General features: G+C 42.8%; 2 protein-coding genes across 2 annotated transcripts; both read left to right on the top strand.

Annotated features, from left to right (window-relative positions):
• Positions 1-88: 88 nt before the first annotated feature.
• On the top strand, positions 89-16,130 carry LOC124286081 (tRNA-dihydrouridine(20a/20b) synthase [NAD(P)+]-like). Its single transcript, XM_046722406.1, has 11 exons — positions 89-170; positions 2,693-2,942; positions 3,609-3,730; positions 10,667-10,742; positions 12,098-12,139; positions 13,242-13,382; positions 13,609-13,858; positions 14,196-14,306; positions 14,399-14,481; positions 14,857-14,908; positions 15,832-16,130. Exons 2-11 carry the CDS (start codon positions 2,785-2,787, stop codon positions 15,994-15,996), a joined length of 1,200 nt encoding a protein of 399 aa, XP_046578362.1. The 5' UTR covers positions 89-170; positions 2,693-2,784; the 3' UTR covers positions 15,997-16,130.
• Positions 16,131-19,854: 3,724 nt separating this feature from the next.
• Positions 19,855-26,156, top strand: LOC124286084. The gene is made up of 8 exons (XM_046722409.1): positions 19,855-19,868; positions 20,407-20,444; positions 21,448-21,478; positions 22,064-22,235; positions 24,286-24,439; positions 24,853-25,064; positions 25,635-25,780; positions 25,923-26,156. The coding sequence occupies exons 1-8, from the start codon at positions 19,861-19,863 to the stop codon at positions 26,071-26,073; spliced, it is 912 nt and encodes a 303-aa protein (XP_046578365.1). The 5' UTR covers positions 19,855-19,860; the 3' UTR covers positions 26,074-26,156.
• Positions 26,157-26,570: the final 414 nt, after the last annotated feature.

Here is a 26,570-nt window from a genome sequence, read left to right as displayed (position 1 = left end):
GTCGTATAAAACAATATGGGGATTCCGTAAAATAAATATTTCTTATGAATTCCCTGAAAATTATTATATTTAGCACAAAGGTCAAGGACGTTGGTAAAAAGGAAAACAAACCCATGTGGTTTTCTCACCGATTGCAGAAACATTTGAACAGTTATATTTTGAACCCACAGGTATGGAATTTGCATTTCTTTACTTTTGCCCCACATATTAATGTAAGATAAAGTGCGGAAGGTACTCCAGGATTTGATTCCCTCTGGGTACAGGGAATACAACTACCTTTCACTTCAGTCACAGCTGATCGCCGGGGAACATCTTCAACCAGCGACAACTTGCCTCAGATGTCCGCAGGTTTATGGTACAACTTCAAGAGCAGGTGAAAAATAAAACAATTAAATGATCGTCGACCAGTCTTCCTAGTTGTTATGTGGAATGTCATTACGATTCGAATCTTATGTAGTCTTCACGATTCTATGGTTGGTCAGAACAATGTTAAAATCTGTTAATAACATTGTTCTGACCATTCAAGTAACAAGTCTTCGAATAGCATTCACAAATGGAACACTTTTGGAAGGGAGAGAATTTGTGAATGTCAACGTTTTTATGAGGAACAACATTTCAGGGTATAAGCTTACACCTTCACCAATGAATGATATTCTTGGTTATGTTTCTCAGATGTGCAATGGTGTATGCTTCTTAAAATTCACCACCCAGGCAAGGAACCCAAAGCATGTACCCAAAATGTAGTGTTCCTGGTAATAAAGTTATGAAGTTGACTTTCATAATTTCTCTCCAATTGTAATAAAAATTTGTATGTACAACATGGTGCCAACAGGAAAATAGTTAGACGCCTTGCTTTGTGTGCTGGCGATTTGGTGAGTGTTTGTGCAAATCCGAGGTGTTCCATCAAAGGTCCTAGAGCAGGAGGGGTCGTTGTCAGCACAGGTACTACAGATATGTTCCCCAGGTACGTTTCTGTGTATAGAAATGTACCCTGAACAAAGTCAAAATACAAAAATGTATCTTGTACCCTAAACGGAAAACGATCCCATATTCTACAACCCAAAACTGAAACTGTATATGTACTTGTTCCCATTCAGCTGATATAGCATACATTACCATGCTGGTGTTGGTATGATAATATTGCTGCTTGCCACATACACCAGAGCCCTGATTATTCTGCCTGCTGTTTCAGTTGCATGAATGACAGAATCTTTAGTTTGGGTTCCATCTGCCATACATGGCAGTGGGACAACTTGATCAGCAAGCAGATCTGTTTATTGTGACCACTTGCATTACATCTTTGTAGCAGCTTTAAGTGTGCATCTTGATGAAGGTAACAACACGGCTACGGGTGTGATTCGATTTATTCGACGACTGGGTTTAGTTAATTGTTTTACACCCTGAAATACACAATAACAATGATGAGGATAATAAACATAATCCGAGCATAATTCATTTGGCTTGCAAACAAAAGTATGGACAACACCGTAACACGTACATCATATGCATCATTAAATAAAGTACCGGTAGGTAAATATAGAATTACTGCATTGTGTTATATTAGTGGCCTTGCAACACAGTCAAGCATCTGACTACACAATGCTGACAAGTAAGATACAACAAGCTGAATTACAGTTGTCCAGATATGTAGTAGTAAATATAGAATATATGAAATATACACACATCTTACTGTGTGTAAAATGTTATCAATAGATAATGGTATATATTTACGTGATGAAAATATGCAAACATACCAGAAGTATGGCCTCTAGGTGTAGGTCACACTACAGTTTTCCACAACTACATGGTCACGGCTACAGTGGCACCGAAAATACCTACAAATGTGGAAATAATTCAAAACTAACTTCCCTACACAACATCCTTACACACGTAAATATTATCATCAAATCAGAATTACTGTAAGCACATATTTACAGATCTGGCATAGCACACAGTAAAATACCAAACATCCTAATACTATCATATATACACATACATACACAACACATACATGATACAAGCTTCATAAACTTATAAATCAAAATACTCATTCAAATACCTGCCTATCCAGGAGATTTTGCCATTTACTAAACCTCTCACAAATGTACAAATTACCTTATTTAGCATACATAACATAATGTTTATATAACCTTATTTATGAAAAGATATACACATTATATGTTTATGTATTTAATTAAACAAACATACCTTGACAGTAGTGAAGTAACTGAAATTAGTAAACTTGCTGCAGTCTGTTGGTGACTTGTCTGTCCAGTGACTAAGGTGCAAGTGAGGGTTAAAAAGCATGCAAGCTAAGAACAATAGGGTCAGCCACTCTACCAGAACATTTGCCCTGGTTTAAACAAAAGGAAGTGATAGGTAAGTGACTGACCCAAGCATATCAAAGTTAAAATATTTAAGGTGTAGTATCACCTCTTAATTAAAATCCTTCACACCCGTAATGCTAACTACTATCAATAGCTACTAACTAATAACTAAAACTAATAACTAATACTAATGCTAATACCAATACTATATTCACTATATACTAATAACTAGTACTAATACTAACGCAAATACTAATGTCACTATTAATACTAATACTAATTACAGTGGTGTACAGTGTATGGTTTATTTGACAGTAACACAAATATATATCTTCAAGAAGCCATGTATGTTTGTGTTGATGCAGGTGATGCAGATGCCAGGCATGTCCTGAGGAGAGAGTGATGGAGAACATGAGGAAGATGTTGTAGAGAACCACAGCTACAATAGTCGCCCAGTATGGAGCGTCTGAGGGCGGAGATGTCCGGTGTCACCTTGTGTTGTGACTCTGGTAGCCATGCTGGTCTGGAAACAGAATTTACATGGAAGAAACCACTGGAACTGTTTTCTGAGAAGAAAGTCATCAAGATGTGTGCACCCATGGTTAGATACTCAAAGTAAGTATTTCTCCCTGATTTCAGTCATACTTCATTAAAACTTCATGTATGTTGTCCATGCCAATATGATGAAGATATGAGGATATGAGGAGCCCTACATGGGAAACTGTAACAGCTGACTCCTGACAGAACCTTGCCCACCCAGTATTATGCACAGGTTTTTGAGTCTGGATTCTAAAATGATTTGTCTTCATTATTTTATTATCTCGATTAAAAAGTCAGTGTTTTGTACTGATGGAAATATACAAAAGTTAAGATGTTTCTTCAGTCATAAATCCCTTTGAGTGTAGATGCCTGGCACTAAGATACTGCATGATGTATACTGTATCCATATTACGAATATAATAAACATTGATTTCAATAGTCTTTACTGGAAATATGGTGGTCCTATACAACAATGAACTACTGCACTGTCAGATTTTGTATTTTCTTTAATTACTGGAGCTTTTTCACTTCTCAAGAAATCGTTACAATGAATATTATTGGGTGTCTCTCAGGATGCACCATATTTTTGTGTACATCCATTCTATTCATACGCATAATGGAATCACGTTCATAATCATGAAAATCCCAATCCATTTGCATAACATCTCAAGGTGCACCTCAGGAGATATCACAGGTATTATATAACCAGTGTATGGATGTGGCACCCTCCTCTGTTCTCAGACTCCCGTTCCGGCTGCTGGTCAGGAAGTATGACTGTGATATCGCCTTCACCCCGATGATCATCTCCGACAGTTTCATACAATCACAGAAAGCCAGGGACAGTGATTTTACAACCTGTAAACGTAAGTCTCAGTAACCAGTGATATTTTACCATTTAGAACCTTTCTTTCAATAATTCTCAATTAACACCGGCATGAGTTTGATGTAGGGTTTATAATTAGTCACAGGGGTGTGTCACGCTTAGAAACAGCGTTAGAAAGACATATAGGTATATAGACCCAACCCTAGTACTATATAAAAGGAAAGGGATGTAACGACTGAACCACCCCCTAATCAATCAAAGTTAGATTTCACCACATAAACTATTTTTATGGCCCTGTCGAGGCATACTGATCGAAAGCGAGATGATTTCCCTACAAAATGAGCTATACATGGTCACAATAGGATCATTATTTCAAAAGTTATATGCCACTTTACTCACTAAAAGCTAAAAAGCCATTCCAAGCCAAAATCATGGATCACCCAAGACAGCTTAAAACTCACCTTTTAAATTCGTTTATTAATTCCAGCCACGTTGACAGCACCTATGTAGGGCTAGATTCGATCGGCAGCGGCATTCCACGGGTCTAAAAACTTAGGTTAGATTCCCCACATTTCTGGTGTTCCCCACAGTGATATTACTGGTTCTCTGCTGCAGACCCGCATTATTGTGCCCTAGTTGCACAACAGTATGTACTTCCAGCTCTCGCTGTAAATTATGTCAGCAACTAACAAAAATTGAATTTAATAATTATTATTTCTCTGTACTTAGAAACGTGCTAAGGATAAATCCAGGCGGCTGTTACAAGTCATGGCTAAACGGGCTGAGTCCCTTAAGAGCTGTCCATCCAGTCGAAGAAGAAGAGGCCATCTTCAACGCAGAAGAAGCCTTACACCCCTAAGACTTCAACCAGCTCTACGGGGAGTTCTTCGCAGATTACGAGGACCTTTTCGGCCGAAATCGTCCCGATGGAAGAGAGAGGTCTTTATGATGAGCCGCTGTTGATCATCCCAGAGATACAGCATAAGAAAAGGAAGCAGGCCTCAGCAACGGTAACGTCAGCAGCCCTATCTACGCAGTCCGAGTTACCTTCTACACTGACAGCAGAGATCCATGAGGCACAGCGATCCCTGGACCATATCACTTCCATCTCAGATACGACATCTCTACAATCGTCGTAGACATTCAACCCCGGGGCCTTTATGCAGCAATTCTCTCAACAGTTGATGGAGATGATGGAGAAGCGCCACAAGAGGAAAGAGCCTCGCATGATGGACAGCCAGGCGGCTCTCATGCTCAAGTCATCAACCTCAGAGAGGATCCAGACCTGCACGAACGACCCCACACTGATGATACATCTGAGACGCCCACCAGAGAATCTAGCTCTAGGACTAAGAGCAGATCTACACTACATGACGTCAGCAAACCTGCGCGCAGGACGGCACACTCTTCAGAACCAATGAGATCGTCATCAGATGATGAGGCTAATGAAGAACCTTCACGCAGACTACCCACTTCGCAGAGAAAGAAACCTACACCACCTAGAAGGTCGAGAGAGACGTCTCGGGACTCAGACCCTCAACCAAAAATCTCTCACCTGCACGAAGGTCATCTGAATTATCTTCAAACAGCGTCAACAACAAGATTGTCACAGGAGTCACCACTTAGGAATACATTGCCAAGTGACCTGCCAGAGGCGTCTTCAGAAGATGGGCGTGGGATGAGGTCCGCCATTACGTTGAAGAAAAGATCTTCTACGTCGGACAACTCCTCAACCCATACGAAGAAGAAGAGGCCATCTTCGTCGCAGAAGAAGCCTTGCACCCCTAAGGCTTCAACGAGATCTACTGGAAGCTCTTTACAGACTACAAGGACCTTCTCTGCCGAGATCGTCCCGATGGAAGAAATAGGCTTGTACATAGAACCGGCTATCCTCATCCCAGAGATACTGCATAAGAAGAAGACGCAGGCCTCAGCAACGGTAACGCCAGCAACATTATCGGACGCAGTCTGAGTTACCTTCTACACTGGCAGCAGGGACCCATGAGGTACAGCTGCATCCCTGGACCATATCACTACCCTCTCAGATGCGTCATCTCTACAGTCATCGCAGACATTCAACCCCGGGACCTTCATGCAGCAATTCTCCCAACAGATGATGGACCTGATAGAGAAGCGCTTCGCGCACGACCTTACATGATGGTTAGGCAGCCGCCTCTCATGCTCAACCAATGCTGCACGAAGGACCCCGCACCGGTGGTACATCTGAGATATCTACAAGAGGTTCTAGCTCTAGGACTAAGAGCAGACCTACCCTGCACGACGTCAACGAACCTGCGCGAAGGAAGGGACATTCATCTGACCAAAATAGATCGTCATTTGATGATGAAGCTAAAAGAAGAGCCTTCGCGCAGGCTACCTACATCATAGAGAGGCTTACACCTCCAAGAAGATACAGAGAGACGTCTCAGGACTGAGACCCTCAACAAAATCTCTCACCTGCGCAAAGGTCGTCAGATAGATCATCAAGAATGTCACCACATAGGAATATATTGCCTTCGCGAAGGCAACCCCTGACACGTAGACGCTCACCTCCACGTAGGTCGCCACATCTCCACACAGATTGTCACGCAGATCTCCATGCAGGGAGGATACTCAACGATCATATCCGACTGGACATGATACAGAGGACGATGGCGGAATCAAAGAGAATGAAGCATTCACGTACCTAATGAAGGACGATGATGTAGACACAATCACCTTACCTCCAGTTGACCCGGTCTCGGACGTACCTGAGGACTTTGACGCAGCCTTCAGGAAGGCAACAAAGTTCCAGTCTCCAAATATCCCACTGTTCAACGCAAAAAGCCGCAACACTCTCAGATGCGTCACTACAGCTGCAGTCGTCGCAGACCTTCAACAAGGGTATTTTACGACACTTCATTGAGATTGATGAATGCAGTCTACAGGTGGCAGCGCTGAGGAGGTGTGGACTTCAGCTGATCATCTGTATAAAAGGACGACTGCCTTATCTTAAGGACTGAAGTAACAGTCACAGCAGCCAGGAAAACAGCATACCTACATCGGTATTACGCGGCGAAATCTTTCGCGCGTTTACCATTCAACCCTCTATACACGTGGTCACTCGTGTAACTCCGGAAGGCTACGGACAAGACCGAGTGTTGATAACATATCAACGACTGCACAAGATTCTACAAGGATCTTTTTTCTGCTACACCGGTGACGTCACATCGCGGGAAGCTAAAGGAATCACAATGCTTCATTTTGATTGGTCAATGAGAGACAACGCCCTGCGCAGAAGTCGGACGTAGTTCACATGTCAGGATTTGTTTACAAGTGACAACAACCTTTCAACGCGGGAGGAAGGCCTCAATTACAGTCCAGTTAGACGGAACTACATTGATTCGACTGTCTTCACGGGTTAGAGACCTTCCCTGTCAGCATTGAAGACGGTTCATCAGGTGAATTGCAGCAACATACGCTTGACGGACTTTTGGTTACGCAGGCAGTCTACCTTACATAGACTTCACAACGATGGCAGTCACAGAGTCGGACATTGCTTCGCTTCCCCACGGATATGGCAAGGGTTTCACGATCGTTGGATCTAGATACAAGTCATTGTATCTCAAGCACTACTCTCTCTATTACTATTACTACCGGTTGGCAGAGCCTACTCAGTCCTCAAGTCGACAGATCCACGTAACAGGGCAACAGATGCTCTAAGCATCTCTGGGGAAGGACTAAACGCTTTCACGCTGCTCCCGCCACCAGCTCTAATACCGAAAGTGTTGCAGAAAATCATGCAGACGAGGAACCTGCAACTGATTTTGATCGCTTTACTGGCCAGCGAATGTGGTTCCCCATTCTCATACAAGAACTAGGACCTCTCAACTGTAACTACCAGAGTGGGATCTAACTTGCTAGTACATCCACACACAAAGCAAGCACACGGCAACCCAGAGGTGTTCCGGCTACACACGTGGAGAGTATCAAGGCGTGCTTGAATAAGAGAGGATATTCCGCCAGGGCAGCTAAAGCGGTCACACTAGCTTTACGCAAGTCAACACGCAACTTGTACGACAACAAGTGGCGAAGCTTCGAGACCTACGCTTTGGAAACAGGCTTCACAGCCATAAAAGCGACACACCCTCAAATGGCGGACTTTCTTTGTCACCTAAGACAAACGAAGCGGTTAAAAGGGTCAACACTTTCAACATACCTAGAGGCATTGAGCTCAGTTATTACTACGAGGACGAGTGTAAAACTGACTAAGGTACCAGAGTTACTGGCCTTACTACGCTCTTTAAACTGGAGGACCAACAACAGAGATTTAAAGCTCCGGCGTGGGACCTCAACATAGTTCTACGGCATCTCACCAGTGATGCTTATGAACCATTAGATAGGACATCTTTTGAGTTCTTGACGAGAAAACTCTATTCCTGATAAGCCCTTAGCAACAGCAAGGCAAGGATGTCGGAAATACATGCTCTAGACTTTGAGAGGACACGATTTGATCTAAAATCGAAACATCGCGGCATATGGGACTGAGATGGGACTTTATAGCAAAGAATCAACTGCCAGGTCAACCGGACAGACAATTCCACATCCCAGCACTATCATCAGTCCTTGGGCCACAGGATACACAGGACCTATCCTTATGCCCAGTAAGAGCATTGAAAGTCTACCTACAAAGGTCTAGGACCAGGAGACTAAAAATTAAAGCCGCTCTTTTCATTCCTATATCGACAGCCGACACAGACGGAGATCGCCGCGACTACAATAATAATATGGATGAGAACTGTCATACTACGGGCCTACAAAGCAGCAGGACTTGATCCTCCAAGAGCCTCCAATCCACATGAAATTCGAGCCTGGAAGGCCAACACTCGCTCTACATGGGAATTGCTCTATCACGCGGCGATAATGGAGGGCTGCTTGGAAATCGGACATGGTGTTTGCCAACCACTACCTGAGAGACATCGCCACCGAGGACGCCTCTGGCATTCACCATTTCGCCCACTTGTTGTAGCACAACAATTGACAGTTCCACAAAGGCGCTGAGACGAGTCTCGCCCCTTTATCACATGATTTTGCAAAAAGCCTACACTCAGGAGAGTTACAGCTTTAGAGTCCATATGCACGCCTAAGACAGACTAGCATAAGTGATAAGACCCAGTACTTGTCAGGACGCATCAGACATGAAAAGGGTCGCTTCTCCACTTGATGCTTGCATCAAGAGATGGAGTTGCAAAATCCACATAAAAATGTTAACAGAAGCAAGGACCAAAAGTTAACAATTGTTGTCCCCCCATCAGAGAAAGCTGGAAGTAAAGGGTTACAGCAGCAGCAGAGCCTAGCAGTAAATTGAAGTGCTACCAGGAAGTTCCCATAGGGGGGTATGCAAGACATAAATCACTAATTGGAATCCAGAAGTGGCTTGTCCCACCACCAGAACCGATCGATTCTACAAGCAATAATACATGAGTCAGGATAAGGAAAAATATGTAATTTTCTGAGTAAAATTGATATTTTATACTTATCCTGACTCCTGACTCATGAGGTAAGCCCTCCCAACCTCCCCGCTAGGCACTTTGGATTTCCCTGTAAATCGAAGTGTCGGGCTAGCTATTCGGAGAGAGTGAAGCGTGGGAAGACGGGTGGCGCCGTTTTCCCGCCAAAACCAGAGGGACATAACTCGTGGTGAGTAGTGATTTTACGTCTGTTTTTTTGAAAGGGAGCTTCAAAAAGGAGATACAAGTGTTCCACTAACGTTCGGGAAAGGAAGGAGACAAGCAATAATACATGATTCAGGATAAGTATAAAATATCAATTTTACTCAGAAAATTACATTATTGCTAAAAGCGGTGTAAAACTAAACTCACTCACTCTTCATAGTAATATGATGCTATCATGAAGTAGTGCATCATGGATGAGGGGAAGCGTGACAGTGTGTGCCAAGGGGTAGCAGTTTCTACTGGGTAGACGATATTGTCTGACTGATTTAACTTTAATATATACCAGATGTATAACCTTGTAGGTTCCACAAACGCAGGACGTTGTTCCACTTCTTTATTCAGGACCATTACAGTTACAACTCATATTTCCTATGCAAACCCTTTAAATTACGCTGTAATACGGTTGAAAACCGTGTAGCCCTATGCCCGAACGTTAGCATCTTTTTGCTTCGGCCGACCTCTCTCTCACCCCTGCCCGTGGCTCGCCTCGCCTCAACTCCCCGTCACATGACCAGTCACATGACCCATCACATGACCCATACTCTTGTTTCTAATTATAGCTCACTGCTGTCACTGTCAAACAGATGCTATAACTGGCACTTACAAACCTTTTAACCATTCATATGTTGAAACATTGTCTCGGAACAATTATTGCATGTAAGAACAACAAATACAATGCATTTGAAAAAAAATGGTCTCCACTCTCAAAAAGTTTAAACTTTAATTAGATAAATTACTTCTGATTTTGTATACTGTTGGCTTACAAACCTTAGAGTTACTTCCCTTTGCAAACACTGTGCCATTCTTCATGTTCTTGAACTTTGTATTTCAAACAACCTGGTACACCTGTTCTTGCCAATGTGACTGTATCTACTTTCTTCTTTGCTGGAATAAAAATAAAAATAAAATATTATTGTTCGTGTTTCTAAACATGAATGATATCATGGCATCCTAAATTAGCCAGTGTGTTATTATGTCTCCACTCTTCTCTGATAATACACTTGACACATTCCATCCATAGCTGTGATTTAGAAGTGATGTTACCTCATACATCCACACTATCTGAAACGTACCCAATGGCCCCCACTGTTTAGGGTGGGGTTGACTGGGCAGATATTTACATTGTCCTGTTGTGTGACACAGACTCAGCACTGGGCCATCATGGTGGATGAGTCTGGAGTATCAGTCAAAATGGAGACATTATTTCCCAGGATCATCCAGGGTGGTGTCTGATCAGCTGATTCACTGAATGTATTTTGCAGATGATCGACCCCTGATTGTACAGTTTGCTGCAAGTAAACCCAAAGATTTTGCTGATGCTGCAGAAATTGTGTCACCGTATGTATTTGTGTTCAGTGTAGTGGTGTTCTAATTGATTAAAATAATCAAAGATTGGATACAGTGACCAAACAACCAAACAATCAATCACATTTTCTCATAATCGAACACAAACGATTTGGGAACTTCTGTTTTAGTGTTAGCAAGTAGCAAGTTGCATCATTTTACATGGGATGTGAATTTTGCAAATGCAATTTGTGCAGTTTCTAAGTGAAACAAAAACCAACAGAGAACCACATTACACTTAACTGCAATAACAATCTGAACAGGAAAATATGAAAAATGAACCAATTTTGTTTCGATGATTGCTCATCAGTAATGAACCAGTTATCAGTTGTGAGATTTCAACCAATTCACAACACTAGTTCAGTGTTGATGTGCAGCATGGTACAGGCACCAAATGCAGCCACACATTTAAAGGGGCCTTCATGACTAGATGCTGTTTAGGTCTGAATCTCTATATGCATGCTGTCTGCACCTGCAGCCTGAGCCTTGTGCCCTGGTAGTGATACTGATTTTCCAAATATCATTTGAAACTGTTAAAAAGATTGACAAATTTGGAATGAAGCAGATGGATTGGTTGTTACATTTTGCAAGATTTTGATGTGATAGTGGAAGGTGACTGTTTGAACCTTTGAACCTTGTAGAAGTTGATTAGCTCTTTCCATCTTCAATTCATTTCATTGCATCCCAATTGCATAGATCAATGCTCATGATGTTGATCACTGGATTGTCTGGTTCAGGTTCAACTGTTTACAGACCACCACAATATAGTTGAATATTTCTGTGCTGTGTTAGACAACAAACAATCATCACGGATACAAGTCTTACAAAAGTGTAACAACTTGTGCGAGTGTGAGATGAGGTAGTCATAAAATCAGACACCTTGCAGTCATATTGATCAGCCTCATTCATAGCAATCAACCAATCAGAATCTATTATTTAACAGTCATGGTGAAATCATTTTGCAAATGAGGCAAATTTTATTGATATCTGATGATTATTATGATATTGTTTATATTTTGAATTTGTAAGGCATGATGACATTTTGATTTGACACTGCATTCATTCTACAAAGTTAATCATTGCTGTAATATGTTTAAGGCATTTTTCGCAGCTTGTACACAGGACCAGTAGTCATGACGATATACAAGACTTGGGAAGTGGTTAGTGTCATGTCTTGTGCTGTGTGCTGACCTTTGCTGGGGTCAGAATGTCCAAATGGTACCTAGGTGTGGTAAACAAGAACACAGTAACAGTTACCATGGTTACCTTGGGCTATAAGGATTGTTCTGTACCGACATGGAGATTCACGTTGTTATTTATGTTCTTTGTTTCCTGTGTTGCTGTTTCAGATATGCTGATGGTGTCGATCTCAACTGTGGCTGCCCTCAAAGGTATGTGTGATTTCTGGCATCGGTTCCTCATGTTGTTATACTTTCAAGGCAAAGACTGTAACAGACGTATTATTGCCAGCTGGATGAGATGGGCATACATTATGACTTGATTCACAAATGTATGTTTTCCTAACATGGTCTGTCAGAGAGTTGTAACCTGAGTCCTCTTCACAGTACAATCCAGCATCACAGGAGTCTGTGTTCACACTCAGTGTTTGCAATACTTTAATTTGCCAGTTGGCCATCAGGGCCTGCTGCCGCCTGCCGGCTCTAAAATCTACAGGCCCTGAATGAAATCTGCAGGCCCTTTTTGTTAAAGTCAAACTAATAAAAACAAAATAGACTACACAGTTTCACAATGTTTCCACCAAATCAATTAACGAAGCCAATGGCGCAGAGAGAGGTTTTTGTTTGCTTTAAGACTGGTGTTTGACATTCCTATGTGGAAAGCGCTGAAATACCAGGAAGTGAAACTGTAAGTTATCGTAACATGATGGATCATGGGTGATTCGCGAATGTTAAAAAAAATAATTATGGAAAAGGTTTCAGTTGAAAAGAAAAAGACAGATAATTTACTGAAGGTCAAGGGCCTGCAAAATTTGAAACCGCCGGTCCATAATGGTACCCGGCTGGCGATTATTTCGAACGCTGTTCACACTGTCAGCCACTGGTTTGCTATAACTTGCTGTTGAACAGACCCCAGTGGACCACATGCTGGACATAGACGGGGCTAGAACAAGGCTCAGGTGGTCACAGTGCTTGACCTGGCCCCCCGGGTGTCATTGTATTTGTTCTGCTGGAGAGACATTGACCACTACTTGGGCTGGCAACCGATGCCTGTCCCAGACTTTATTGTACACTAGTTCATAAGAATGGATAAGACTATTTCTGACTGCCACATAACACAGCCTTAACACTCACTCATTCAGTTGCTGGCTACCGTGTAGTGCTAACACTGGCAGATGTTGATTTGTAAGATCCTGTATAACATTAACATGTGAAACATCTATGGATAACCACTTCATCTGATGATGGAGCAACTCAAAGTCCTGAGATGTTGTTACAAACATTATATGTGTTCACGCTCTCCTGACATCTCCAGATGGGCAATGGCTGATGGCTACGGAGCTTGTCTCATCAAGAAACCAGAGCTGATGTGTGACATTGTGAAGGAAGCGAGAGCCAGAGTTCCTCAGGAAGAATTTACAGTATCAGTGAAAATACGAATACATAAAGATATCAGGTAACTTCAGCTTTTGTTGTACCACACTCATACCCATTGAAATTCAAGACATGGGGTTCAACTGTGTGTACATGAAGACTAACCTCTAGACGATACATAGAACAAATGATGGGTAATGGAACGTTTTGTATACCATTGAAACCATTTCTGACATTGCTGGTTACTGATCAGCCTGGGGTGTAAGTTCCTGATGTAAGTGTTAATGTATGATCATCCTTGTTCCCAGGGATACAGTTGACCTTTGTCAAAAGGTGGAGAAGGCTGGCGCCTCCTTCATATCCGTCCACGGTCGCACCAAGCATGAACGCTGCCAACCTGTCCACTACGACGCCATCAAGGTCATCAAGGATAGCGTCAGTGTACCAGTGGTTGCCAATGGTGACATCAAGTCCATGGATGATGTGTCAGATGTCTGTGATAAGACAGGAGTGGATGGTGAGTTGATGTCTGTGCCAAGACAGGAGTGGATGGTGAGTTGATGTCTGTGCCAAGACAGGAGTGGATGGTGAGTTGATGTCTGTGCCAAGACAGGAGTGGATGGTGAGTTGATGTCTGTGCCAAGACAGGAGTGGATGGTGAGTTGAGATTGATGTCTGTGCCAAGACAGGAGTGGATGGTGAGTTGATGTCTGTGCCAAGACAGGAGAGGATGTTGAGTTGATGTCTGTGCCAAGACAGGAGTGGATGGTGAGTTGATGTCTGTGCCAAGACAGGAGTGGATGGTGAGTTGATGTCTGTGCCAAGACAGGAGAGGATGGTGAGTTGATGTCTGTGCCAAGACAGGAGAGGATGGTGAGTTGATGTCTGTGCCAAGACAGGAGTGGATGGTGAGTTGATGTCTGTGCCAAGACAGGAGGATGGTGAGTTGATGTCTGTGCCAAGACAGGAGATTGAGTTGATGTCTGTGCCAAGACAGGAGTGGATGGTGAGTTGATGTCTGTGCCAAGACAGGAGAGGATGGTGAGTTGATGTCTGTGCCAAGACAGGAGTGGATGGTGAGTTGATGTCTGTGCCAAGACAGGAGTGGATGGTGAGTTGATGTCTGTGCCAAGACAGGAGAGGATGTTGAGTCGATGTCTGTGCCAAGACAGGAGTGGATGGTGAGTTGATGTCTGTGCCAAGACAGGAGGGATGGTGAGTTGATGTCTGTGCCAAGACAGGAGCCGATGGTGAGTTGATGTCTGTGCCAAGACTCTGGGAAGACTGCCAAGACAAATGATAACAGGAGTGGATGGTGAGATGTCTGTCGGATGGTGAGTTGATGTCTGTGCCAAGACAGGAGCGGATGGTGAGTTGATGTCTGTGCCAAGACAGGAGTGGATGGTGAGTTGATGTCTGTGATAAGACAGGAGAGGATGGTGAGTTGGCCATCGGATGATGTTGATGATGATGCTGATGATGTTGATGTTGATGTGATGATGCTGATGCTGTTGATGTTGATGTGATGATGTTGCTGATGTTGCATGATGTTGCAGGTGTGACCAGCATAACCCACCTTCACCCCCTGCAATGTGTGTGAATGAGTGGGTAGGTTAATGAAGACTCAAATATAACAAACACATGGCCAATGCATCACCTTCACTGTTAATGCAACACAAATGCCCCACACAGAGATATTTTCTCATCTTTTACATTGTCACACATGAAGATCCGGGTTAGAATTGATCTTCAGTAACCCATGCTTGTCATGAGAGGTGACTAACAGGATCCGGTGGTCAGACTCACTCTACTTGGTTGACACATGTCATCGTGATCCCAGTTGCATAAGTCGATGTTCATGCTGTTGATCACTGGATTGTCTGGTCCAGTCTCGATTATTTATAGACCGCCACCATATAGCTGGAATATTGCAGAGTGTGGTGTAAAACTAAACTCACTCACTCACTCTAGATTTGTCAGTGCCTTTAGGCTGTCCATATTCTTAACACTGTTTTGCATCTTCTGCTGGTCATTTTCATGTGAAATATTAAAAGGTTTTCTTATCTCAATTTTTGCTGTGGTAATTCACACACTGACATGTTATAAAAATGCTCCAACCCTTCACACTCATAACACAAAACAGGCCAGCTTTGATCTTTCTACATTAACATTTCTTTCAGAATTGTTTCTGCAGCCAAGTGACACGATCTACATCATAAATTTAATGAAGAAACCTTCACAAAGTGTTCTAAATCTTAAATTTTCATAAGATATGTTACACGACAAGTGAAAAGTGCTTTTATAGTTATTGAAATATTATTAGTTTTGTCACCTTCCGGCTGTCTTGCTGATTAAGGCTGGAGTTGAGAAACACTCCAGATATATACCTGTAGATGACCTAACCATGCATTTCGGTTTCACCAAGGTAATAACTCTCTAAGACCTGCATCACTTCATCCTTTCCTCCCACACCTAACTGCACATAACCACACAGTCACACCGGTCTACAGTTCCCCTGTGTCTCCTTGTAGGTGGACCTAGGTCTGAGTCTCGGAGCGCCGTTCTCCAACTTCCACCACCACCTCATGTATATGCTGGAGCCAAACCTGTGTCGGGCAGAGCGCCGGTACTTCAACTCCCTCACCAGCATGTCCAGTGTCCTCGACTACCTCAACACCAACTACAGCATCTCCTGACACTGGGCTTCTGACATCAACAACAGTGGTCCCACACGCCCACTATGGGGAGACTCATGGTTATAGATAACTAGCCTGATCAGTCTCCAATGTGCACAACAATTTTCACACAAGACCTAGGCTTATAACAAGGATGTGGACCTTGAATTAAATTATGAGCAGTTATTGTGTGGAAGATATTTAGCAGCCCCAGGAGTTTAGAATCAGAGATTTTTAAATGCTTGTGTGTGAATGAGTCCTCAGTTTGGATGTAATGTTTTAGGGGTTGATATTGGTATATAATGTACCGTGACACATGGTTGATAGTGATTCATTAACACAGTATCATAATGATATAGTATGGATCCTTCAATGCGCTGCTTGTAGCATAGATTTCTTATGTTTATGGGAAGGGTTTGTTTTTATTTATTGTATAGTTCTGGACTGGCAGGATGTGTGGTTTGGCTGAAGCAGCTGAGATAAGATCATTCTGTTGTATATATTTCATAATCATAATCAACTTTTACCACATTATTTGTCCCGTACTTTCACAAGACAATGTGTATACTGTATGTTTTATGTGTGCAAGGGGTATTAAATTCTTAAAGGGAATTCTTACCGACTTCTTTCTTTTGATCATCAATAGTGAACCGCCCAACAGTCCAGGTTCACTCAGCCTCCATATCGTGCAGCCAGTATGTGCGGGATGAGGGTTTGGATCCCAGATGCTGATCCTTGGTATGTCAGTACCAAGTCATTGCTGGTGCAATCCTCAGCAATTTGACCTGTTTACGAACAAAAATCTTTCTCACAATTCTGTACAAGAAGATTGATAATAAGATGTGCTGTTGAGATTGACATCCAGTGATCGAGGAAAAAATACCTGCGCCTTGAGCATACACTAGTGCGTGGATATGTGGGCTATGTAAATATCAAATAATAATAATAATAATTCTCCACCGGGAGCACAGCCCTTCTGACACTCTGGGTAATGCAGAAGGCTGGCACTGTTGGGGAGCCTTCATATTCTCCGGAAAGTTCTTTGAGGGTTCGACTTGGCAGTGTTTCCTGGGAGAAGTCCCATTCGCTGTCTGGGCTGCGTGTAGAGGGGCGAGGGCCCTGAGCTGATGATGAGCCTTACCAGCCTGACTGTGCCAGGATCACCCGAACCCTCTCTGCTGCATTTTCATCTTTAATCTGTAAAACATAATAATAAAGTATACAAGCCATTATAGTGCCTAATCATTCAGAGTAGTTTTCGGCTTAGCATACAGATCCTTTTTTACTGACCAATGTTTGAGTCTCAGACTGCCAGGAATATTGAACAAAACTCTACTTTCCTTTTGTGATGAGCCAGTGTACATTGGTTGTGCAACAATCTTTCAACTGTTATTCATTGTACCAACTGATACAGTGAGGGACAGTGGTGTGCTGGTTACTTTTTATACATTTACATAGAATGATTTGGAAAGGCCTGCAAGGAAGTTATTCCGGAATGTTCTGCTTTGAGAGGTATAAGTGGAGTAACTCTTGCCTCTCATCTCACATAACATCTCAAGTCATCAGAAGACCAGGATTGTGGGTGATTATCATCACAAAATTAACTGTCAAATTTGTCTTGATTAAATTTTTATTTGTTTTATACTGTGTGAACGATATGGTGTTTAGTGTAGAGATGTTTGAAAACCATTCTTCAAAGGAACAAGCCTCTATGCTCAGAAGTCTGAACTGGACCAAGAGACCCAATATTACAAACTGGACATCAAAGCTGGTATGTCAGGTGTCAAGAGAATTGTGATCACATTACTGGTTGAGGGAGACATTTTGGATGGCGTTTGCCTACAGGAATAGAAGCTGAAAAATGACAGAGAGTTTCGGATCAAAGAATTAGAGCGAGTGAGTATAGTTTGACTCAGCTTTTAGCAATACTGCAATATCACGGTGGGGGACACCAGAAATGGGCTTCACATAATGTGCCCATGTGGGGAATCGAACCCGGATCTCCGGCGTGACGAGCGAACCACAAGGCTACCCCACCGCCCCCAAAGAATTAGAAATTCAAGCTAATAAAGAAATTAAACTGAAACATCTTGAATTATTAACTGCTTTCTCTCGCAGTACCTCAATAGGCGATAGTTGAATCTTCCAAGGCAGATTATACTGGTTCTGCCTTTCCCATGGTACCTTAGGGCTAGCATAGTCAACAATATCATCAAACTTTACAAAGTCAATCTTTCGTCAGTATCACAATCAGATACATCAGCTGCAGGAACAACCCTGGCAACACACTCGGTGGGCTCATAGTCATTTCTTTTATGATACTTTCTAATTATATTGACATTCAAAAGCTGTGTCTTTTTAAGACGGTTTTGGTTTTAGAACAACACAGTCAGTATCCCTAACGTTCTTATCAGTAACATATGGCCCATGTTACCCACATGTAAAGGTTGACCCAGCAAAACACTAACACTTTATCTCCACGACTGATATTTCTCTCTTAAGATTTTTGGTCATAGTGCTTTTATCTTGTCCTGGGATTCTTTTAAACTTTCCCTAGCAACTTCACAAGCTTTCGAAAGCCTAAATGATGAAACGAAGTCCAACAAACTCATTTGAGACCTATCATTAAGCCACGGCTCCTAAAAAAATATAAATGGTCCACGAACCGCATGGTCAAAGATGAGGTAAAAGGACTCAACCTAAGGTATCTTGAACTGACTCCTTCACAGCAAACAACAGCATATGAATTGATTCGTTTGAGGCAAAGGACCGACACAGCCCATGATGAGCCTGCTGGAAGGTTCTTCAAATGCTGGGATGGGTTTCAATGACGTTCGGATTAGGTTTGCAACCATCTGACACACATGGCAGGTTTTGGAAAGTCCAGTCACATCATGCCGCAAATTAGGCCAAACGAAATGGGTTTTGTTAACACTCAAATGGCCTGCCAAAGAAGTTTGATGTGCCAAACTGAAAAAAATGTTTTCGATGTGAATTTGGACGAACAATCGGGATCTCCTCCCTGCAACGTAACCTACTCCCTTCCAAGAACAGGTTCCTCGACAGCAGGATTTTGAGTACTCGCCCTAAAAGATTAAGACAGGCTAAGAGATTGAATAAACATGCCACATGACTCGGTAGACAATACCCGAGGACAACAACGAACACCCTTGCCCGCTTTACACGAATGCAGCCCAGTCAGCGAATGGGACTGTTCCCAAGAAACGCTGCCACGAAAACGTTTCCTGAATTTTAGACTCCCGAAAACTGTAGCCTTCTGCATTACAAGAGTGTCAGAAGGGCTGTGTTCCTGGTGGCAAACCAAGACACTCTCCCATTGTCAGGCAGGAGACACCATACCGCAGGCACCGAGAACAATGGGGAGACAAATATGTCTTAGGAGGCAATAGCACTTAGGAGGCAATCATGACATTTCGTAAGGGAGGTCAGATGTTATGGAAGCTGTTTGACATGTTTATATGTCTGACAACTAGGTGTACTTCAGTCAGTTGTGTGTATTTGATGTATTGCGTGATAAGGTACAGACTACCTCCTTCATCAGAGAGAAATATAGACCAACCCTCTATTTAATTAATATCTTAACATATTACAGCTTGGGGTGAGATAAGGTCCAGCCTAATGTGATATGTATTCTAATGTGAAATGACTTTCACGGAAATAGAACATTATAAAGTGTATATGTCAAGCAAACACTAGCCGTTTGGGACTTAAACTGTATCATTATTCAAATATAATTTTTTGTCTGTATCAACACATGTCGGTTATCCATACTGAGAGACCTACTTTCTATGACCGCTTGTCATTCTCTCAGAATATAAACCCAGCTGGCGCCTGTTAGTGGGATTGGACTGTAGGACAGTGACCATGACTGGGTAGGTGTTGGAAGATAAAGGACATTTTTCTTGACTGTACTTTTCCCATGATGTATAATTCTTTGTGCAAAAGCAAAATACACTCATACAAAACTTTATTGAGGAATCTTAGTTGACTTTCCGACAAAATCTAATAATTTTGTTTCGTGGTCTTTTGGAATTATCCATAATCTCTATTTAAATATGGCATATACACTTCACTTTCGAATAATTTGGCGCACGAAATGCCGGGCGAAAGAAAGAATACACTTGAAAATCTGTTTTACCCAAAACCTACAAATGTTACACAAACACCGAAAGCACCGAAACATAGCGAACTTTAGGTCTTTTTACACAACCTGTTGGTTTGGACGTTTCATCTGCGGCAGTGAAAATCACAGAACACCTCTTTTTGGGTACCAAACACGTGCAGAAACGGGAACACCGACTACAACGCAAGTAGGCCCCGACAACTCCTTCCTTTTTGTACCAGACTTCAGCGACAGTAGTCAGAAAGTCCTCAAGCCTGACCAGCTACTGGAATCCTTGTTTGTTTCAGACTGATAGTCATCACCGTGTTGGCAGTTACCTTCACAGGTATGTCTTCCAGAAGTCGTTTATTGACGACGAGTGGTGACGGCAAACGCCGATGTTTGGTAGAGAGGTGACAGTCAAACGTTGATGTTTGGTAGAGTGTTGACTGTAAGCGTTGATATTTGGTAGACTGGTGACGACAAACACCGATGTTTGGTAGAGGTGACAGCATATGCTGATATTTGGTAGAGAGGTGACTGTAAACGTAGATGTTTGGTTGATTGGTGACTGTAAACGTAATGTTTAGTAGAGAGTTGACGCCAAACGTCAAAATGTTTGGTAGAATAGTGACTGTAAACGTTGATGTTTGGTAGAGAGTTGACGCCAAACGCCGATGTTTGGATGATTGATGACTAAAAACATTAATGTTTGGTAGGGGGTTGACGGCAAGCATTGATGTTTGGTAGAGAGGTGACTGTCAACGTTGATGTTTGGTAGAGAGGTTACTGTCAGCGTTGATGTTTGGTAGAGAGCTGACTGTCAACGTTGAAGTTTGGTAGAGAGGTGACAGTCAACGTTGATGTAACATATGTTATATCTGGGATTACACTTTCTTTCCATCCGGGATTCGGCCCCCCACCCTCAGAGTCAGGCACCTAATCGCCAGCACACAAAGTCAGACGCCTAATCCGCTCAGCCACCGCGACTTCCATTCTAGTACTTTTGTATGGTTGTGACCGCACATCAAACCCGGGTCTTCGGTGTGACGAACGCTTTAACCACTAGGTTACCCCACCGCCGGATCGTGATTGTAAACGTTGATGTTTGGTAGGGAGGAGACTGTAAACGTTGATGTTTGGTAGAGAGGTGACAGTCAACGTTGATGTTTGGTAGGGAGGAGACTATAAACGTTGACGTTTGGTAGAGAGGTGACATTCAACGTTGATGTTTGGTAGAGAGGTGACGACAAACGCTGATGTTTGGTGGAGTAGTGACGACAAACGTTGATGTTTGGTAGAGTGATAAACAGTGGGTGACTCGCTAAATAAGTTCCTACTTGTTACAGGTATCCTTGGCGACGCTCCACATCGGCTCAGGTATGTACCTACAATGAGTGTGCACCCATCTATAGGGACACACTTACGAGGACTGTCTTTACTATGGGATGCATAAGGTAAAAGACGTGAGTGAGGGATTTTACATTCACGTAGCTAACATGATGTCAGTTCTACCCCGGCCTGCTTGACGTGGGAGGGTTTTAAAACATCCACGGTGCTGACAAAACTAGAGACACCTCCCGAAGGTCGCAACACGTCACAGCGATTTAGCTTTTTGCGATAGATGATGAATATCGGTTTTACATATTTGGTGCAAGCAGAGCGTGTACTGATCTTACATCGAATGTGATACGATATATTGTTGATTGTTTCCATGCTTTCAGTGAGTACACTGTCTGTGGAGGTAAACGTGCAGAGAGAGATTTGCCTGAGCACAGACCAGAGCATCTACCAACTATTGGATCTCGCTGTCACGAGATCATCTCATAGCAGCTCATTTCATTGAAATATTTTCCCGTTCTTCGACCAGGATGTTTCAGATACAATTCTGTAATTACATGAAATCTTGATTTCTTGATCCACGGGTTCTTGAATGCCACTAAACTCATGTTGTTTCACTATCAGCCCTGAAGACCGTGAGACGCTACTCCGCCTAGGGTCCCCCAAAGCGTCGCTCCCCGCGGGCTTCAAGTACAAATATGTGGGTAACGGAGGGGTAATCAGAAGCACCAAGTCCTCCGGACACTGGGTGGAGGTCGCCGCCAGCCCCAAAACTACCGAAACTGGCCACTATGAGGTAATAAAGCACCAGGTGTCTGTACTAGGGAACAACGAGACACCGTGTGTCTGAAACTGGGCGCTATTAGGTAATATCAGACATAGAGTCTGTTACAGGGCACTATTAGGTAATATCAGACCAGGAGTCTGTTACAGGGCACTGTTAGGTGTATGTCATACTACCAATGAGGACATATGGCACCTTGTGTCTAAAACTGGGTGCTATTAAGGTTATTACATGACAGCTATATCAACCCGAGGGCCGGATGCTCCTGAGGCTTATATGATATTCTCGGGCTGATATGACCGGTGAAACGAAACCTGTCACATCATAACCCTTTTATCATAGGGACGTAACCCTAATATAAACTAGGCTCCGTTTGCGTGTATTCATTCCGTACCAGTTTGGTAGGCGGGCAATACGGCTGATATGGAATTTCGGCCCTGGGGCTGATATGGCTGACATGCATAGGCGCGGTCCAGGCGGCTGACTTTGTGTGCTGGCGATTAGGTGCCTGACTCTGAGGGTGTGGGTTCGAATCCCGGATGGGACTCAACCCAAAAGTACTAGAATCGGTACTTTACTAAGAAAGTGTAATCCCAAATATAACATATGTTCCATGCATTTTCAGCCCAGGTGGTCAATATGGAAATATGCCGACAGCCATTATTGTATGTGCAAAATGGTCCATATTATTTATAGGTATCACTTTAAATTAAGTGTTATGCCTTTTCTGTCTTTAAATGACAATGTAATGAATAAATGTTTTTGAAATAAAACTCATTTTGACTCTGTACCTACAATGATTATTAATGCAGACTTGTTCTCGTCACTATATGGCTGGAATAATGCCGATGTGACGTAAAGCCCAACTCAACTCAACTCAACACAACTCAACTCATAGATATCACACCATGTGTCTGAAAAGGGACACAAAGGGTACCATGGCACCTTTTGCCTGAAATGTTGCACTAGGAGGTACTAGGGGAGACCGGGGTTAATTGTGACACTTTTTACTTAACTTCTTGTAATTCGATACCAGTCGACCGCTCACAAAGTTAATCGGTACTAACTAGTACATTGGCATCTTGGCTTTAAACCTCATTGTCATTTAAAGTTCACTATAATGTCGTTACAAAGTTATTACGTATCAAATGCAATGACTCCAAGTGTTACAACTGACCCCTAGCATGGGGCAATTGTAACAGGTGGATGGGGCAATTGTAACAAAGAAGGTTCAAATGTAACAATCTGTTTATTTTCCAAATACAATCAAAATGAAATGTTGAAAGATGTTATCTTGATCAATTGAGGTGGAAATGGATTAACATTAAACCTTTATCGCCATCGACATTTAAAATGTTTTTGGTTTAACATTCTTGTATTGGTATGCCCAAAATATAATACAAAGACTAACACCAAAAACTTTCACCCGAGGGCTAATACAATCAACATAACACTGAAATTGTTCTACTATGATAAAACTAGGAAAGAACTAATATAAAACCTTCATCATAATTTGCTTCATCGTCATAACACAAGGGAAAATGTCATGGCGGGCAATTGTAACACAGTGTTACAATTGCCCCCGATGGTAGCAGCCATGTTTCATGCGACGTCACAGGTTAACAACTTTGGGCTTCTCAAATATTTCTACTTCAAAATATGTCGTAATACCTCAATTTAACACTTGTTAATTCATTTCATACCAAACAACATTTACTGAATTAGGAACTTTCATTACGTTTTGTGAAAATATTACTTTCCTATGTGAAAAACGATTCTTCGTCAACTGTATCTCGCCATAAGCGAGCAGCTGAAAAACGCCTGGATGTGTACTGAAGGAAAGTAAAGGGAAGTAACTCTACTCACCTACACTATGCTTGAGCGAAAACCTTTAGAGTAATCAGCCATGTTACAATTGCCCCGTGTTACAATTGCCCCCGGTCTCCCCTATATAGCACCACGTGTCTGTGACATTATGCCACATCTTCGACAGCAAACAACTATTTTGTTACGTTATAAACTATCCAAATAGTATTTATGTGAATTTTACATTTCTACGTAGGCGGCGCTGATTGTGAGCAAAATGACGCGCCACATGCCCTCGGCTGTATTCGCCAAGCTCTCCTCCGGTGGGTCTGTGGGGGTGTTCACACGGTCGGAGGGGCTCAGCATCTACCCGGAGTACTACAGACTGAAGGACACACCCGAGTGTCGTGGTAACCGTTTTAAATACATGTCATTTAGTTGACGTAATACATATACGACTTATGTTAATGCTGTACTTTTCGTCTTATATTCAGTTAAAACAGTTACACTATGCATGCATGATATTTTTAGGTTTTATTGATCTGTTACAGGGTAAGTGAGTAATATTGTTTTATGGTCGCTTTGAGGTATATTTATGTCATATGTCAGATGGAGATAGTAATAAACGTCCCTGTGTTATCGTACTGGAGAAACCCACTGACACAACACTGACGATCGCAGGACGATTCTGTTTCATCATGGCTAGGGGAATCAACATAATGCCTAATGTCATCCGAAACCGGTCATTTCCCTTACATTCGTAGTTAGAGACTTCTGAGATATTGACCGTCGTTTTGCCTCATCTGTTCTTTGAACACTTCAGGTAGCTGTTCCGGTCATTGCTCTGCTTCCTGTACGTTTGACGGCCGCAAGTGGACCAACGTTGCTGGAGCCGGTGGAGCGAGGGCCGTGATTCTTGACGACAACGTGATGTGTACGTCACGTGACCCGTATAATCACCATGAGAACATCCTGGTCCACGAGTTCACCCACACCATTCACCACCATGCCCTGGACTCCACGCACTATGCACAGGTAATGATGGCCGTGTGTCCCTCAGATTGAAGTGTGGATATATTTCCTGCGTGCAGAATTACAGTTTTCCCATCCTCGATTATCTCCAGGGTATAGGTTCTCCACCAGTGGAGATTTATCGGAACCTATACCCTGGATGATTATCTCATAAGTGTATATGCCATATTTTTGAATAGGTGCAGGAATTTCTCGTACCTTTGAAAACGATAAATAGTTGCGACCTGAAAGGAAACAATATTCCTTTCATAGGACAATTCGCTTTTATGAGTTTTTTACTGGGAAAAATAACTGAATCACCCAGTCGGCCGTCAACCTTTAAACGTATTTTAAACATATGAATTAATCCTTCAGCAAAAAAATAACAATTCTTGGCTCAACGAACACAATCTTTAGATAAATTATATTTTCACGAAAATCATCTCTTCCAAAAAGCCTGGCACCCATCCCCAAAGGTCCCATTACACGTGCCCCGCACACCAACACCCAAACCCCACACACCTCCACTACATATACCCTCCACCACATACTTCCAGCACTTAAGGGCCTCAGATGTATTCTTGTAACCCGCAGGTCAATGCCGCCTACAACCACGCCAAGTCCGCCAACCTGTGGGTGCACTCGGCCTACGCTATGGCCAACTACGAGGAATACTTCGCCGAGGGAGCCACCTCCTACTTCAACGTCAACCAGGAAGCCAGCGCCGCCGGCATGAACAAGTGAGTGAGTGAGTGAGTTGGGTGGGGAGCGTGGTGGGTGGTGGTGGAGTGGTTCAGCGTATGAGTGAGTGGGTAAATGTGAGTGAGTGAGTGAGTACGGAGTTGAGTTGTTGAAGTGTACTGACCTTGAATTTGACCACAGGTGCGGAGGCGGCCATTACTGCACCAGCGAGAACGCAGCTCGAAACTGGCTCTACAAACACGACATCCAGCTGTACGGCGTGCTCACCTACGTCTTCACCAACAACCATCCAGACACCGCCAGCCATCTGGCCGTGTGCCAGAAGAGCTAGTGGTAGGAAGGTCAAGGTGTATATGTTCACGTGTTTCTCTGTGATTGTACCAGACAATAAACATGGAGGATGTGTACAACGTTTGCTATTTGTTGGAGTGAGTTACTGTTCACCTTCGTGTAATGTGTCCCGATTACTGACATTACCCTCACGTCATCACATAGTGTTTGTCATCCGCAGCCTTTGTTTTGATGTTAGTGGAACATGAAGATTTAAAATCTTTGTGGACAACATGACGTCACGTGGTTCAGGGCCGATGAGTTACGATAATGCACAGTTCAAATTGAGATCACAAGATTTTAGAAGTTATTCATTTGGAACTTAGTAGGTCCCACGATCACACAATCGGTCTCTGGACATGTAATTGTGGCAGAGATACGAGTATTACTGCATGGGCCTCTGGCGTGCTTACAGCCTTGACCTTCATGCTGCAAATAGGATACATCATCACTTGCATGGCGTCCTCATCAGCCGATGCAATCCCGTGCTGTCCAACT

This window comes from Haliotis rubra, unplaced genomic scaffold, assembly GCF_003918875.1.
Source record: "Haliotis rubra isolate DU_JTF1 unplaced genomic scaffold, ASM391887v1 Scf375, whole genome shotgun sequence".
Taxonomy (NCBI): Eukaryota; Metazoa; Mollusca; class Gastropoda; order Lepetellida; family Haliotidae; genus Haliotis; species Haliotis rubra.
The sequence above is the reverse complement of the archived record's forward strand: the minus strand, read 5'-3'. Positions and strand labels throughout refer to the sequence as shown.

Bases quoted from the DNA above. Each gene is read 5' to 3' on its own strand.
- LOC124286081 (XM_046722406.1), top strand. From the start codon at position 2,785: ATGGAGCGTCTGAGGGCGGAGATGTCCGGTGTCACCTTGTGTTGTGAC. The intron at 12,140-13,241 runs GTATGTGTGATT...TGACATCTCCAG, and splicing joins AACTGTGGCTGCCCTCAAAG to ATGGGCAATGGCTGATGGCT. The intron at 14,482-14,856 runs GTGAGTTGATGT...ATGATGTTGCAG, and splicing joins TGCCAAGACAGGAGTGGATG to GTGTGACCAGCATAACCCAC.
- LOC124286084 (XM_046722409.1), top strand. The intron at 25,065-25,634 runs GTAATGATGGCC...TGTAACCCGCAG, and splicing joins ACTCCACGCACTATGCACAG to GTCAATGCCGCCTACAACCA. The intron at 25,781-25,922 runs GTGAGTGAGTGA...ATTTGACCACAG, and splicing joins AGCGCCGCCGGCATGAACAA to GTGCGGAGGCGGCCATTACT.